Source organism: Pangasianodon hypophthalmus, chromosome 2 (genome assembly GCF_027358585.1).
Source record: "Pangasianodon hypophthalmus isolate fPanHyp1 chromosome 2, fPanHyp1.pri, whole genome shotgun sequence".
Lineage (NCBI taxonomy): Eukaryota > Metazoa > Chordata > Actinopteri > Siluriformes > Pangasiidae > Pangasianodon > Pangasianodon hypophthalmus.
The window spans coordinates 6,308,595-6,325,020 of record NC_069711.1 but is presented as its reverse complement, the minus strand read 5'-3'; the positions used below and the strand labels follow the sequence as shown (position 1 = coordinate 6,325,020).

At 40.4% G+C, this 16,426-nt stretch overlaps 1 protein-coding gene across 1 annotated transcript in view; it reads left to right on the top strand.

Annotated features, from left to right (window-relative positions):
• The first annotated feature begins 6,818 nt into the window (after window positions 1-6,818).
• mmp24 (matrix metallopeptidase 24) overlaps window positions 6,819-16,426 on the top strand; it is a 46,180-nt gene continuing 36,572 nt past the window's right edge. Inside the window, exon 1 of the mRNA XM_026935885.3 lies at window positions 6,819-7,158. Within this exon, the coding sequence (XP_026791686.3) occupies window positions 7,009-7,158 (150 nt within the window). The 5' untranslated portion in view covers window positions 6,819-7,008. The remainder of the gene's footprint in view (window positions 7,159-16,426) is intronic.

Here is a 16,426-nt window from a genome sequence, read left to right as displayed (position 1 = left end):
ACAATCAGCCATAACATTAAAATCACCTGCCTAATATTGTGTAGGTCCCCCTCATGCCTCCAAACCAGCTCTGATCCGTCGAGGCATGGACTCCACAAGACCTCTGAAGGTGTGCTGTAGGTCCTGTAAGTTGCGAGGTGGGGCCTCCATGGATCAGACTTGCTTGTCCAGCACATCGCACAGATACACGATCAGCTTGAGATCTGGGTTATTTGGAGGCCAAGTCAACACCTTGAACTCTTTGTCATGTTCCTCAAACCATTCCTGAACAATTTTTGCAGTGTGGCAGGGTGCAGTATCTTCCTGAGAGACACCGTTGCCATGAAGGAGTGTATTTGGTCTGCAACACTGTTTATGTAGGTGGTACATGTCAAAGTAACAGCCACATGATTGCCAAGACCCAAGGTTTCAAAGTAGAACATTGCCTAGAGCATCACACTGCTTCTGCCGGCAAGCTTTCTTCCCATAATGCATCCTGGTGCCATCTCTTCCCCAGGTAAGTGATGCAGACACACCCAGCTATCCACATGATGTAAAAGAAAACATGATTCATCAGACCAGGCCACCTTCTTCCATTGATCCATGGTCCAGTTCTGATGCTCACATGCCCATTGTAGGTGCTTTCAGTGGTGCACAGCAATCAGTCAGCATGGGCACTCTGACCGGTTTGTGGCTACGCAGCCCCATACGCAGCAAGCTGCAATGCACGGTGTGTTCTGACCCCTTTCTATTATAGCCAGCATTAACTTTTTCAGCAATTTGTGCTACAGTAGCTGTTTTGTGGGTTCGGACCAGACAGGCTAGCCTTGCGATCCCCATGCGCATCAGTGAGCCTTCGGCGCCCGTGACAGTGGTCCTTCCTTGGACCACTTTTGGTAAGTACTAACCACTGCATACTGGGAACACCCCACAAGACCTGCCTTTTATTTATCCCACCCTTTGACAGATGCCATTGTAACCAGATAATCAATGTTATTCACCTGTCAGTGGTGATCAGTGTATGCAACCAGGTTATTGTTTTTTCGTTTTCTTTTTTCGTAAAACCTTTCTATTTGTTTTCCACTTGAATAGTGTGGGTTGCTATGTCACATTAAAGGTAAAAAAAAATCTTACATGATTTATCTTGGTTTAATTTTTTTACATCCTGAAAACCTGCCATTTTAACAGGGATGTGTATACATTTTAAATCCACTGTACATCTAATTTACATGAAAATTTCCCTAATTTATGCAGGTGTTGCAATACCAAGCCAATAAAAGCAAAGCATTCAGCGGGATAACAGATCCAAGAAAAAAGAGTCTTCCGAAATGGAGAGGAGATTAAACTGAAATTCACTGAGTAAAATTGTGTGGAAGAAAAAGTGGTTGGCTGTAGCTGTGGCTCAGTTATGGCAACCAGCCAAAAAATCTGGTTTTGGTCTATAACATACTGACACTTTACCTTTAAGAACCTATTAATAAATTTCATCAAAACAACATGGAAATATTTCCATTTACTTTTTAATCTTGACTAAACTATTTTTTTCTGCCAGTTTATAAAATGTTTTGGTAAAAAAAAAAAATAGTTGGTTGGCGTTGCCCCACCTCCCTGCTCAGCTGAGGATGCTGTTTCACCTCCTTGCTTTGCTGTTGTTGTCGCTCCCCCCTCTGGCCTCGCCGTGGTCGACTCTCCCCCCTCTGGCCCCGGTAGGGACGTCGCTCTACCCAGGGGTCCTGGCTCTTCAGGAGCCATGCCTTAACGGGGGCACTATGTCACGTTCACCATGGAAAATTCTGCCCAGACCACCAGAGGGCACCCTCACTCACATTTTTAATTTTTTTTTCCTTTGTCGTCTGCCCAATTCTTGTGTTTGTGCGCACCTGTTTTGTGTTCCCCTAATTAGTTACCCTGGTTAAGTTGTGTTTTCCCTTCTTAGTTGCCAAGCAATACATGTTGTATTTACACTGTGAGTAGTTCTTGTTTTCGTGTTGAAACTCCCTTGCCTTGCCCTGTATTGCCATAGTCTAGTCCTTTGTTTTAGGTTTTTTAGTTTTTGATTCTTTTTTGTTTGTTGTTTTATCATTAAAGATGGTCTGCGTCCAAATCCCTGGATTTGTGAAAGAATGCTGCAGCACCAGCAGCAGTTTGAAAAGTGGCCAGCAATTGCAATAACATCACTGCAATGTTATCCTGAAAACATGGCCAGGGGAGGGGGCACAAAACCAAATCGGGGATCTCGTTGTCAGCCTCCCTCCCTGCCCTACTGAGAAAGTTGGTCTACCTCCCTGCCCAGCTGATGATATCACCCCTTCCCCCACTGAGGACGTCTCTCCGCCTCCCTGCTTGGCTGGGGACACCACTGGCCCCCCTCTGGCCTTGCTGTGGTCGACGTTGTTTTATCCTTAAAGACTGTCTGCACTTGCATCTGACTCCCTGGATTTGTGATATAAAATTATAAATTCTCCCAAACAAAGTCCCTGACCTGGGAAAACTGATTGATTGGAGCATGATGGGCTTCATAGCAGTGCCAGAGGTGTCATTTTTAACCAGAAATAGAGCTCCAAAGTCAGCTAAAATGCCCAAAATACACAGCCTCTTTCTTAGGCACCGTAGATCACAGCGGCATGGGGCTGGTGTCATTTGAAAGCTGCTGAAGAGCTCTTTTTAATTTATAATGTGGTTGTGTAACCATATAATGTATAATGCATGTTGGTCATAGTGATCCAGAGCTATCAGTCCCAGCATGCTCTCTATATATTATAACTCTATGGGTTGTGCAGATTGGGACCTCTGGCGTTCAAACAATGCAATTGCATTAGATACATAATTAATAGAATGCTGATTCTTATGATGTGAGTCACAGATTTTGACAATGCACATCATCAAATTTTTGCTTCAAATGCATCATGTCACAATGCACTTATATACCCCTAACGTGCAGGGTTTTCCCAGGCCACCACACAGTTATTAAAACAAAAAAAAAAAGTTTATGAAAAAATGTCTTTGTGGTTAATTAGCTTAATCTCACACTCAAAATATGAGATAAGTTGAAGTACACTTAAAAAAATAATAATATATTTTTAACAAAACCCTGTGTGCCAATTACTGGCACCCCTGCATTTAATACTTTGAGTAAGCTCCCTTTGCCAACATAACAGCACTTCTCAGTCTTCTCCTATAATGCTTAATGTAATTGGAGAATACCGACCAAGGAATCCGAGAGCACTCCTCAATACAGAGACTCTCCAAATCCTCCAACGTCCTAGATCCTCTCTTGTGGAGAGATCAGTTGTGGCTTCTTGGCAGAGACAGCCAGATATTGATTTAAGGGGTCCATCATGCCATATATCCTAACAGTGGGGATTATGTTCTTTTCTCTATAATCATCCTGCATTTTACAACAAACCCACACTGAGTGTTGGCTGCAGAAAAGGTTCTATGTCTAGCAAACTGCAGGCATTTATGTTTTGTGGTTAGGTGAAAGAAAATGCTGCGGCATGCGTTTCAAATAGTTTGCTGGCATTTAGCTGCAGATTTACTGCAAATCTCCAACTATGACCCTAGGAGAATTTTTTGCAACACTAACCTTTTTACTCATTGTGTATGGGGAAAAATACAATTGTTTCCTCTTCCAGACAGGTTTTCGTTTATTATTTGTTTAATTATTGTGCTGTGGACATGGATATTTATAGCTATTGCCTGATTTATGAAGGTCAAAACACACTGTAAAAAATTAGCTGTAAATGTTACAGTAAATTTCTGGCATCAGGGTTGCCAGGAAAGTACTGTTAAATGTACAGGATACAACTGTAAAGCATATTTACAGTAAAACTTAGTTATATCTTACCACCTCTTCCACAGCATTAAGTCATACTGAAAGACTGCATTGAGTCAGTGCAAGCTTTGTCTGGCTACTTGTGATGGCTCGGTGGTTAAGGCTATGTGTTACAGATCAGAAGGTCATATGTTCAAATCCCAGTGCTGCCACACTACCATGCTTGGGTCTTTGAGAAACACTTTTAGACCTTCAGCTCAGTTGTAAACCTGCATCAATTATAAGTTGCTTTTTTATTGTAACACATCAGCCAAATGAACAAATGTACTGGATTATATACTATTTTATACTATGTAAGATATTACAGTATTATACTCTAAATTTATTACAGTTGTTTACTGTAAACTTGCAGTACTGTAAACACAGTAATTTACAGGCAACCCTGCTGCCATTAATTAATGTAAAATTTACTGTAAATCTTTTAACTTAAACATGTGCAACACAGACATTATCTAAGGGCTAATATATCACTTTTCTACTTTCAGATTTTTTTTTTTGCTTATTATTTATTTTAAAATAGTAGATATCATATGAACTGTGTGTCTGTTAACTCTCCAGCTCCTCCACCACCACCAATTATAGACAGAAAACTCTGGTATAACAAATAATACATAATCAATTATGTGCTTAAAAGTATTTTTTTTAACCATTTCATGTTTTTTCCTTTTACGTAAAATAAAAACGCTATGTAAAAATGGTTAACAACATTCAAAAACAGCAGTTAAAACCAGCTTACAATCTCTAAACAACAATTTTAAACAATTATATGATATCATATGATAATGAAACCTTGTAGTTTCCTAGCAGGTCTTCTACATACTTCCATGTGAATTTATCAGGTTGGAATGAATGCTTGTTCTCTTGCATTAGGCATACTATCTGGACATGTGTGTACCAGTTTATATAGATTATATATAGAGCTTATATCAGCTTAGACTCGACCAGAAGTATTTATTGCGTTCGTTGCAGTGCATGCATTTTACCATGACAGTGTTCTCTTCAACATTTACAGTAAAACTTCGTTTTGTTTGCACTGAATCCTCATTTCAGGAACAGAATCTCGGTGTTGCCTGTAACACATCTGTACCTCAGCTGCATTAAGGGCATTCTTTTAGAGGTACACACTAAATATCAACATGTCTATCATTCAAACCAAATTGAGCAATAATGCTACAGCTGGAGTCAATTGTGCCTTGCACAATCTGCAAATGTTAATAATTAAAAAAAAAAAATAAGAGAGATCATAAAAACTGCATTTTGTTTTTTATTTAGTACTGCCCTGATTAAGCTATTTCACGTAACAGATGTTTACATATAGTTCACAAGACACAATAATAACTGAATTTACACAAATGAACCAGTTCAATAAATTGTTATTATTTTTGTCTTCTGGGAAACATGTAGATATCTTATGTAGCTTCTGAAGGGCAATACTAAATGAAAAAAAGGTCTTTAAACAAAGTAAAGAATTTACACTGATCATCCTGTTCAAAAGTTTACATCCCCCTGGCTCTTAATGTAATGTGTTGCCTTCTTGTGCAGGAGTGAATGTTTGAACCTTTTGTAATAGTTGTATACGAGTCCCTCAAATGTCCTCAGTGTGAAAAGATGGATCTCAAAATCATACAGCCACTGTTGGAAAGGGGTCAAATATGCAGAAGATGCTGGAAAAGCAAATACTGTGCAGGACCTGAAGGATTTTTCTGAAGAACTGTGCACAGTTTAACTGCTCAGGACAAACAAGGAACTCATGAACAACTATCACAAAACATAAAAACAGTCGTTGATCATCCAGGTAACACACAGTATTAAGACTTGTGTAAATTCAGTTATTATTGTGTCTTGTAGACTATATGTAAACATCTGTTATGTGAAATAGCTTAATCAGGGTGGTACTAAATAAAAAACCAAGTGCAATTTTATGATCCCTGTCATTTTTTTTTATATTATTAACATTTTGCAGAGTCTGCAAGGCATATGTAAACTTATGACCCCAACTGTAAAAGCTAAAAAAAAAAAAAAAAAAAAAAAAAAACATAATACATAGATAGACTGTTTAGATGTCTACCCTGTGTTTGGTGCTAACAGGGTGGACCATAACGGGGTGGACATTCTGACAAAGTGTTAGCCATTACACAGTGTGTGAGCAAGACCAGGCTAGCTTAAAAGTGAACTCAGACAAAGAATTCTATGCTTTTTACTATGACAATTTTTAAATTATGAAATCTTTTTTTTTTTTTTTTTCTAACAGGGTGGAAATTGTTTTTTGTGGTATTTCCTCTACCAGGGTGGATATGTCATGGATGACCATATCAGACTAATAGGATACAATGAGGAAAAGTAGACATTAAAAAGGCAACTTCTTAGGTGATGACCTTCCACAGTTGTTTTCCCACCAAAAAGATGATGTGAGCTCCAGGAAATGATGTAATTATGCAAGACATACAGTATCTTCATTTAAAGAAACAGTAGGCAGACAGAACAGGGTGGACAGTAACTTAAGGGCCAAGAGAAAAACCTTTAAAATCTTTGGTTAAATAAAGCCAACTGTGGAAATAAATGTAGAATTTAGAAATTTGACTTTAACAAAGCTTTTAAACAGTATGAAAACACAAACATTTTCATGATCATATCTGCTATAATCATCTCAGAAATACAATGCAGATATAGTAATGCAGAAATATGATCCCTAAAACCTTTAGTGTCTGATGGAAAAAAAAAACAATGTAAAATGTATACTGCATTATGGTTAACATTCAGAAAGTGTTCGAATTTTGAATTTATATTGTTCAAAATATTACATAAAAATGCAATATGTTCTGCACACACACACACACACACACACACACACACACACACAGTCAAACTGACTAACTATTTCTCCTTAACTACATTTCATTAATAATTTCAGTTATGTAGATCACTATTTAACTACATGTTACTGATGATTAAAATGACGCACACTCCCGCGTGCCTCTGTCTGTTTTGACAGCGCGAGCTCACGCGCCCCGCTCTACGCGCGCCCTTTGTACGAGTCCGCGCCTGCGCAATGATTTCACCGAGTTTGACGGTCGGGTTGGTGGCTGGAAATAAACAGGATAGAAAAGCTAGTTGTATTTTTTGACATCTTGAATAAAAAGAGACCGGAGCTCGACTGCTGGAGGATTTGGGGGCCGCTCGCTGGGGGGACAGTCATGGCGGGGGTGGGAGCGAAGGGGACAAGGCCAGGGCTCCCGGGTTTATGGTGGAAAAGCTGCTCCTTTCACGCCGTGTTGTGGCTCGTGTTGTGGCTCGTGCTGTGGCTCGTGGCTGTGTGTGCAGAGGAGAGGAGCTTTGTGGTGGAGGTAGGTCAGAATCAACACACTGCGCTCTCGGGGTCCAGGCCGAGCATCGCCTCCTCTTAGCGCATCCCGGACATCATAACAAATAGAAAGAGGGAGAAAAAAAGAGGGCAAACAGATAAATAAATAAAAATCTAACACTTTTACACGGATAGCTTGACATGTAGACGAATACAGAATACAGTCCTTGTAGTCTGTTATGCACATCTTTGATGAGATGTTTTGAAAAGAACAGAACTAAATTCTTCTTTAAACACATGGGAAATGGTGGAACTATCTCTTAACACACACACCACACATCTCTTATCACACAGCACACACACCACAGGCTGTGCAGGTGGGCTTGTGTGGTGCTTATAGCCGAGCCAGGTAATGTTGTGTAGAATGTACCGTAAACACCAGCAGGACGCGCCACCGCCAGACGCTGCATTTACGGTACACAGGAGTGCCAGGCTCCTCCAGGGACAATTTCACTGCACAATCCACCATCCTGTACACACTCTTTAGGTTGTTGCGATCATTCTGCTCATCCATGATGTAGTCTAGCTAGTCTACTTCCGTATTCTAGACAGAAATATTTAATTTTCTCCATATCATGCTGAATTAACATACAGAGAATAAAGGTGCAGGCCATCAGCATACGACCTGCTCATCATGTTTACTGTGTATATTCTGTAGTCAATTCGGGAAACTGCCTCTGGTGGGTTTTTCCTTTATGTGAAATCAAAGCTGTACCTATTATTTTGTCCTTAATGCTTCCAAATATAGCATCCTCCATTATTTATGGTGATGCCGTGGCTGCCATGGAGCTGCTACATCCCAAACCCTACAGCTGTAGGACACAACGCGTTCAGATCAGCTTCAGCTGCACACCGGCAATCTGCAATTATATCTGCAATTATATCTGCAATTATCTGCAATTATATCTGTAATTATAGCTGCAATTGCACAAATAGTTTATTGGATGAAAATGAATAAGTATTTGGATGTATTTGGATCGGTATTTGGGGGCAAATGGTTTTAGTGTGGCATTTCAGAAACTGAGTGAGCACTAGCTATCTGTTGTTTTTGTTGTTGTTGTTGTTGTTTTTGTTTTTGTTGTTGTTTCCCCGGTTATTTATAAATTACAGAATATGCGACGTCATAACGCTGTTTTAATAACATCCTTTTATTTTATTTTATTTTTGTCCTGGATCTTCACCTATTCATATGTGCTTGTTAGGGAAAATTATAAATTACATGAAATAATTATATGTGTGTGTGTGTGTGTGTGTGTGTGTGTGTGTGTGTGTAAAAAATATTATGCGAATGACCCAAATCTGGCTTGCCTGATTACCTACAAATCAATTAAACTTCCTTTTATTTTATTTCATTTTATTTTATTTTATTTTTGTCTTGGATCTTCACCTATTCGTATGTGCTGTTAGGGAAAATTATAAATTACATTAAATCATTATTATTAAAATATCTATCTATCTATCTTATAAAAATATAAAAATATGTATGTGTGTGTGTGTGTGTGTGTGAAATATATATATATATACACACAGACACAAAAATGTGTGTGAAAATATGGGAATGACCCAAATCTGGCATGCCTGAATTAAATGAATGAATTAAAAGTGGATTGATTTCTGAAAGTTAATCTACATTGACATTAGTTGACTGTGTTGTCTTAATATTTATCAGGCCTGAGATCCTCAAAACACAATGAGTAGTGTATCAAACACAAAATTTGTCATTTTATTGAAGCTAAATGTGTCCGAAGCTAAAAAGCCAGAACAGAGGTCAGACAAAATGCTACTGACATTAACTGTACGTCATGAAAAGTCATGACAAGCTCCATTTTATTATTTGTTTTTCATGATGAATTGTTTACAATAGAAGATTTCTTTATACATGCCATGCCTTCGTAGGTTTGGTACCACACTGCCACATCAGTGGATGTGAGAAAACATTTTACTATAAGTGACAAAATGATACAGCATGTAATTTTAATATGCTGCTGTGTTGGAAAAGCACTTACAGTACAACATTTGATGCCATTTATTTTTTGCATATAGCCCTGGCATCACTAGCAACTGTCTTAAATGAATAGTGCAAATTGCTTGCATGCATACTTTAAATCTTGCATGTCCAACTCAAATTTGCTAAAAGGGAAGTCAATTTGAAATAGTACAAATAAAATCCCATTCATTGCAGCTAAATCTTACTTAGGTGTGATTAACCTTTTAGCTTCAGGTATACCAGTTGTGGACATTCATTCACCTTGAAATCAGATGAGATAAGCTGTGTGATTAACATTCAGAACATCTGACCAATCATGAAACTACTATCTGCTGCCCAGCTGAGGCAGAATAAAGCTCATAAGCAGATGGGAAATAAAGATGTTGATGCTTTTTGTTAGGTGTGGTGATTAGAATATGTGTCACAGATGCACTGTAGGCTGGAGGCAAGTGCAGCTTTTTTCAATAACTGAAGGAGATAATCCAAAACACAATTCCAGAAAGCAGAGTCAAAAAACAGGCAAGGATTGGGTGATCATCAAACAGACTTAAATAGGGCAAAGTTAACAGAGTTGTACCCAGAAATGCACACACGAGAGCAAAAGACTTGGAATCGTCACCATAACAGGCTAAGAGCGAGACTTTGCAAGGAGTGTTTGAACGTCTGAGTTATTTATAGCATAAGTGTGACTGGATAAAAGTGTGTGTAGTCAGAAGTCCAGTGAAGTTGAGCATGTGGCTGAATCATATGATGTGATTTGTAGTCTGTGGTGCTGCTGGGAAATGGAGTTGTGTTTGTGAGAGTGGAGTTTGGGTTTCTCCCCTAGTCTCTGAGAGATTCTGACACATCCCACTTTAATGATGAAATGATTTGAGAGGCTTGGTCAGCAGATTTGATCCACAAGAGCTTACATGGGTCTTTTCTGAGGAGGTAGGTGAGTGGAACGGCAATGGAGCTGAACCCGCAGATGAGCTGTCAATAAAAGTTGACGAAGCCCAGAAATCCTTGATGGTGTGATGAACTGGCCTTTCCTTTATGGCAGTGACTTTTTTGTCTATGATTACTCCCTCCTTGCTGATAATATATCCCAGTAATGCAACCAGGAGTTTGGCCAGCACATGTTTCCCACAGTGCACATGACTTTCTAAGGAAGGTGGATAGATAATAATATAATCTGTACAGGTGGTGCTAAATTTTTAGCATGTCACACAAAATGACATTGATTAGCACCTGGAAGACAGAGAGGGCATTAGAGCACCCATACAGCATTACACAGTACACATAATGGCCAGAGGTGGTGCTAATGTCCATTTTCCACTCGTCACACTCACCGATGCAGATCAGGTTGTAGGCACATCTGAGCTCAAGTTCAGTGAAGATGCAGTCAGGTCCGGAAGTATTTGACCAATGACAGAGTTTTTGTGATTTTGCCTTTATTCACCACCACAATGGCTTTGAAATAAAACAATCAAGATGTGATCGAAGTGTAGACTTTCGGCTTTATTTTAAGAGGTTCCACAAAAATATGGCATTTACCATTTAGGAATTACAGCCATTTTCAACAAAGTAGCTCCATTTTCAGGGGCTCAAAGGTATTTGGACAAAGTGACATAATTATAAATATAACCATAATGTTCTCAAAACTTAAATTCTGAGTTTCCTCCTTGGAGATGCTTTGCCAGGCCTTCACTGCAGCCACCTTCAGTTGCTGCTTGTTTGTGGGTCTTTCTGCCTTCAGTCTTGTCTTCAGTAAGTGAAAAGCTTGCTCTATTGGGTTGAGATCAGGCGACTGACTTGGCCATTAAAGAATATTCCATTTCTTTGCCTTCAAAAAGTCTTGAGTTGCTTTCGCAGTATGTTTAGGGTCATTATCCACCTGCACTGTGAAGCGGTGTCCTATCAGTTTTGTAGCATTTGGCTGAATGTGAGCAGAGAGTATAGCCCTATACACCTCAGAATTCATCTTGCTACTTCTGTCAGCAGTCACATCATCAATAAACACCAGTGAGCCCGTTCCATTGGCAGCCATACATGCCCATGCCATAACACTTCCTCCACCATGTTTGACACATGATGTAGTATACTTTGGATCATGAGCTGTTCCTTTCTTTCGCCTTACTTTTCTCTTTCTATCATTCTGGTACAAGTTAATCTTGGTTTCATCAGTCCAAAGAATCTTATTCCAGAACATGGGAGGCTTTTTTAGATGTTTTCTGGCAAAGTCTAATCTGGCTTTCCTGTTCTTGAATGTTACCAGTGGTTTGCATTTTGTTATTAACTCTCTGTATTTACATTCATGAAGGCGTCTCTTGATTGTAGATTTTGACAATGATACGCCTACCTTTTCCAGAGTATTCTTGACTTCTGTTGATGTTGTGAAAGGGTTTTTCTTCACCAAGGAAAGGATTCTGCGATCATCCACTTTAGTTGTCTTCCGTGGTCTTCCAGGCCTTTCGATGTTGTTGAGCTCCCCAGTGCTTTCTTTCTTTTTAAGAATGTACCCAACATTCTTAAAAAGAAAGAACATACTAGTGAGCTCAGGAACACCAAAAGGCCCAGAAGACTATGGAAAACATTTGTGATTGACAGAAAATTTCTTTTTCTGTTGAAGAAAAACCCCTTCACAATAGTTAGCCACATCAAGAACACCCTCCCGGAGGGTGTCAAAGTAAACAATTAAGAGAAGACTTCACCAGAATAAATACAGCAGGTGTATCACAAGATGTAATCCATTGTTAAGCCTCAAAATCAGGAAGACCAGACCGTTTAATATATTGGGGTACCTGTCTCCAGAGCTGTAAGTCCAAGAAAGTTACACTCAGAATATTGCTCTTAACTGTGACTTGCTGGATTGCTGGACATAAAAAAAAAATGCAGGATGCATGCATATGTGGTAAATGTCTGGGCTCTATAGAGCCCAAAGATGGACAGCAATACTGTATTAAATGCCTAGGCATTGATCATCTCAGAGATGCAGTGGTTGGAACAGATGTTTCATGCAGAGAATGCACAGTAATACCAATGCTGAAATGGCACACTTGCCTGGTTTATGTAGAACTCAGTTTGGAGTCTGAAATGACCCATGCACCACCGCCCAGGAAGGCTGTTATTCACAAATGGTCAGGAATAACGAAAAAGCCAAAAGAAAACCTGCCATCTCGTTGGAAGAGAGCCATAACAGTCCATCTAAAATGGTAGTGGCCCATGTTGTTTTGGACATGGAAAGACAACACTCAGTGCCAGATTTTTAGCGCAATTCTGGCTAAAAATCTTTTGCTATTGCAAAGATTAAATTAACACCATAAAGATAATTGCTACCTTGGCAGCAGCATGCATTTTGGCCAGCTGGGCTATAAGCCTGCCTCCTTAGTAGTTTCACCTGACAAGGTGCTACATAGAGAGGCAAATTTGCAGCTCTGTCCCAAGCATTGTGCTCACCCCTGGACAAAGACACAATAGAAAAAGTAAATCTTGCTGTTCAGAGAAAGGGGTTCTGCTGAACATACTGCCTGATTCAGAAAAAAAAGATGGAAGTTTCCAAAAAAAAAAATTGCCATTATGCATGCTGAAGGTGTCAGATTTCAGAAACAGTACTTGTAGCAGTGTGACCACAGGACTGGTTCTTCGTGGTTGATCTGCGCAATACATACTTTCATGTTCCAATTGCTCTGGAATACAGATGTTTTCTGAGATTTGCCTCCTAGGGTCAGGCATTCCAATTTCAAATTATACCCCTCTGGCTTTCTCTAGCACAGAGGATATTCCCATGCAAGCAAGCTGTTCGCCCCTGAGAGCAAAGAGTATAAGGATACTGCCATATTTGGAGAATTTGAGATAGGTTTAGTGAGAATGCTAGCTACTCCGAAATGCTAGCTCACCGTAATGCATAGAGACAGGGATTCTGATTATTAAACTGCAGTGAAATAAACTCCAATTTTATTGGAGTTTACCCCAGCCTTTGAGGCTTAGGGCTGGCCAAAGTCCAACTCTAGCAAAAGGCCATCTGTCCCAATTAAGTTATTTTCCTCTGGGCAGAAACACAACTGGAATGATATAGTCCATGGTCAGAGCAAAAGATTCTACATGTTTCTATAAGAGAAGTGCTTCACTGGACCGCGGTAGACAGTGGTCTGAGGCATTATAAGCCCATCTTTTAGACTGGCCCACATCAAGCAATCAGTCTGATCCATGCTTCTTGCCTGCTGGGGTTTTTGGCTTTTGGGGTTGCCTTTTCAATGACGCATTTCAAGCCGATGTCAGAGGGTGTAGATAAACAGCCCTGATGGCCATAATCCTGACTCGAATAGACCATATGATGCATCACAGGGATTCTAGATGCATGGGGAATGCTAGCCACCCTGTCAGGGTTAGGTAGATCAATATGGGCAGCTCCACTGCTTGCTGACATGCTTGTTAACAGCCACTAGTGGATAAAGTAAATTTTAAGTGTGGTTAAAATTAAAGAGAGCTCTGAAGTAGGTTCAGCCTACAACAGACCCCGTATTCCACAGACAAGAGCATATCCTTGCCCCATCGAGAACGACAGGAGCGCCAATTCTCTTGGAGCACATTTTTTTCTCAGAAAAGAGACAAAGAAGGGCACATCAGCTTGTCAAAATTTATGGTAGCTTGGCTGGGCCTTTTTCACTGTCTTTGTGACATTGTCACATCCTGAGCCACTTCAACAATATAGTAATATACAGGTACATAAACCGCCAGGGTGAGAGGAAACTTAAGAATGTTTTCCATCTTACATAGTATTTCCACAAGAGGGGTCACGAAGATTGGCCTCATGGAGAGTGACTTACCCACTGGGTCAGTGCAAAGGGGCAGCTTTCTCACTGTTGAGGAAGCGCACAAGCCTAGGAGAGCTTTGCTTGCACCCTGTGATGATGTAGCAGACCTGGGAAATTCAACCAGACAGACCCTTTTGTATGGCTTCCCTAGTAGAGCTGAACAGCCCTCTGGAACAAGTCACAGTGGCCCACAACTGACCTAGGGGCCTACTGTACACACTGTACAGTACCACATCCATTACTGACTCTTCCCATGCTAATCAGCATGCTGTGCAGTACTGCAGTGGCCTACCTGTGGCCTGAAAGGGCAAATGTAAACCTAGTTTCTACTACTGTTGTCACTAGTGTTTGGAGAACCCTGGGAATCTTTCCCCAGGCCGAGGAGGCTCCAGACTATTATCATCCTGTCGTCCCAGAGGATGGTAAAAAATAAGATAGGGACAATGTAAAATCTGTTTTAGGACACTTTATGTGCCTTTACACTTAATACCTGTAAAATATATAAAGTAACAGGTGAATGAATGTTAGATTGTGGTAAGGAAGGTGGGAATTTTTTGCTTGCCACAAAAAAGTGACTACTTCTAAGCTGTGGCTGGTGGATCACCATGTCAGTCAGCAGTGGAGATTCAAATGTCATGCTCTCGTTCAATTCCCATGGCAAAGGTAAGCTGAGCAGAAAAACTGTGCCACCCAGTTACTATCAGCGATGCAATGATTTTTAATAAGACCCAGAGCAGATGTCAGTGTGCCAGCAGTCGAATAGAAAAATAATGAGGACGTAAGAATTGTGACATTGTTGACATACATGACATACATTTGACATACATTGTTGATGTTAAGCTGTGTTCCTTTTTAAAAGTAAACTACTCTGGTTAATCACATCAGTATGTGTTGAGTGACAGTGGTTAGATTAGGTAGCCAAGTTAGAAGTGGTTAGAAGCTAACTGTCTGTGAACTTAGCTGTTGATAGAAAATGTTCTTTCAGCTCTTCTGCCACTTAATTCTTCCAGGAGTAGGCTAGTAATGCATATTCGTATCATTTGTTGCATATTAGTTGCGTATTATATTATAAGTTGCCCCATAAAATGGTCATTTCAAAAAAGTATCAATTGTGAGGGCTAAATTCAATTCAATTTTATTTGTATAGTGCTTTTAACAATGGACATTGTCACAAAGCAGCTTTACAGAAATAAATGGATTCACAAAAAATATATTGTAAATATGTGAATTTATCCCTAACAAGCAAGCCAGAGGCGACGATGGCAAGGAAAAACTCCCCGAGATGATATGAGGAAGAATCCTTGAGAGGAACCAGGGTCAAAAGGGAACCCATTCTCATCTGGGTGCAAAGGATAGTGCGATTATAAATCATTCCCTTCTATTATTGTGTACTATATCGACAAATAGTGCAATTGTGCAACCAATAAATTCATCACAGTATTTGCAAGAGGTCCGGCTGGTTAAAATCTATCCACTGTCCACTGATGGAGTCCTGAGTACAAAGGTGTTCGTGGCAACCGCAGCCCCAAAGCCTCTACAGCAATCGCAGTCCCAAGCCATTACAGTACAGCTCCCAATATGTGATCCCCATGCCATCTCCACAGCCCCCAGGTGGGACTGTCCCCAGCAAACCAAATGGTTCTTCAGACCGTCTCCAGCAACAGCGAGCAAACTCAACCGATGAGAACTCCAACCAGAAGTAGGGCATCAGGATGGGTCAGGCAGCCAGGAGGAGCAGAAGGGGTCAGGATCACTGGCATCTCAGAAGTAGCAGGTGTAGCTCGAGAGAGTGAGGGGGAGAGAGAGATGGAGAGAGAGGGAGAGATTGTTAGGTAAGCTTTTGTCCTCTAATGGTTAAGGACAATGTACTTTGCGTGCAGAGTGCAAGCAGGGACAACGGCAGGACTAGCTATGACAGCATAACTAAAAGGGAGAGCCAGAAGCTAACACAGACATGAGGGCACCCTGGGACATAAGGTAGCCAGCCACTCCACTGTCGACAAACCTGAGTGAATGCATGAAACATTCCAGTTCACCGAAACACTCTATGCCTGTGAATCCTCCAGACCTGCCCCTGTACCTAAGAAAACTATTCACTAAAGGCTTGACTAAACAAATATGTTTTCAGACTAGACTTAAACACTGAGACTGTGTCTGCGCCCCGAACACTAAGTGGAAGGCTGTTCCATAACTGTGGGGCTTTGTAAGAGAAAGCTCTACCCCCAGCTGTAGCACTCACTATTCGAGTTACCAACAAATAGCCTGCACCTTTTGATCTGAGTAGGCGTGGCAGATCATAAAAGACCAAAAGTTCACTCAGGTACTGTGGCGCAAGACCATTTAGTGCTTTATAGGTCAATAGTAGTATTTTATAATCAATACGAAATGTGATTGGGAGCCAATGCAGTGTGGATAAGATAGGGGCAATGTGGTCATATCTTCTGATTCTAGTAAGGATTCTTGCTGCT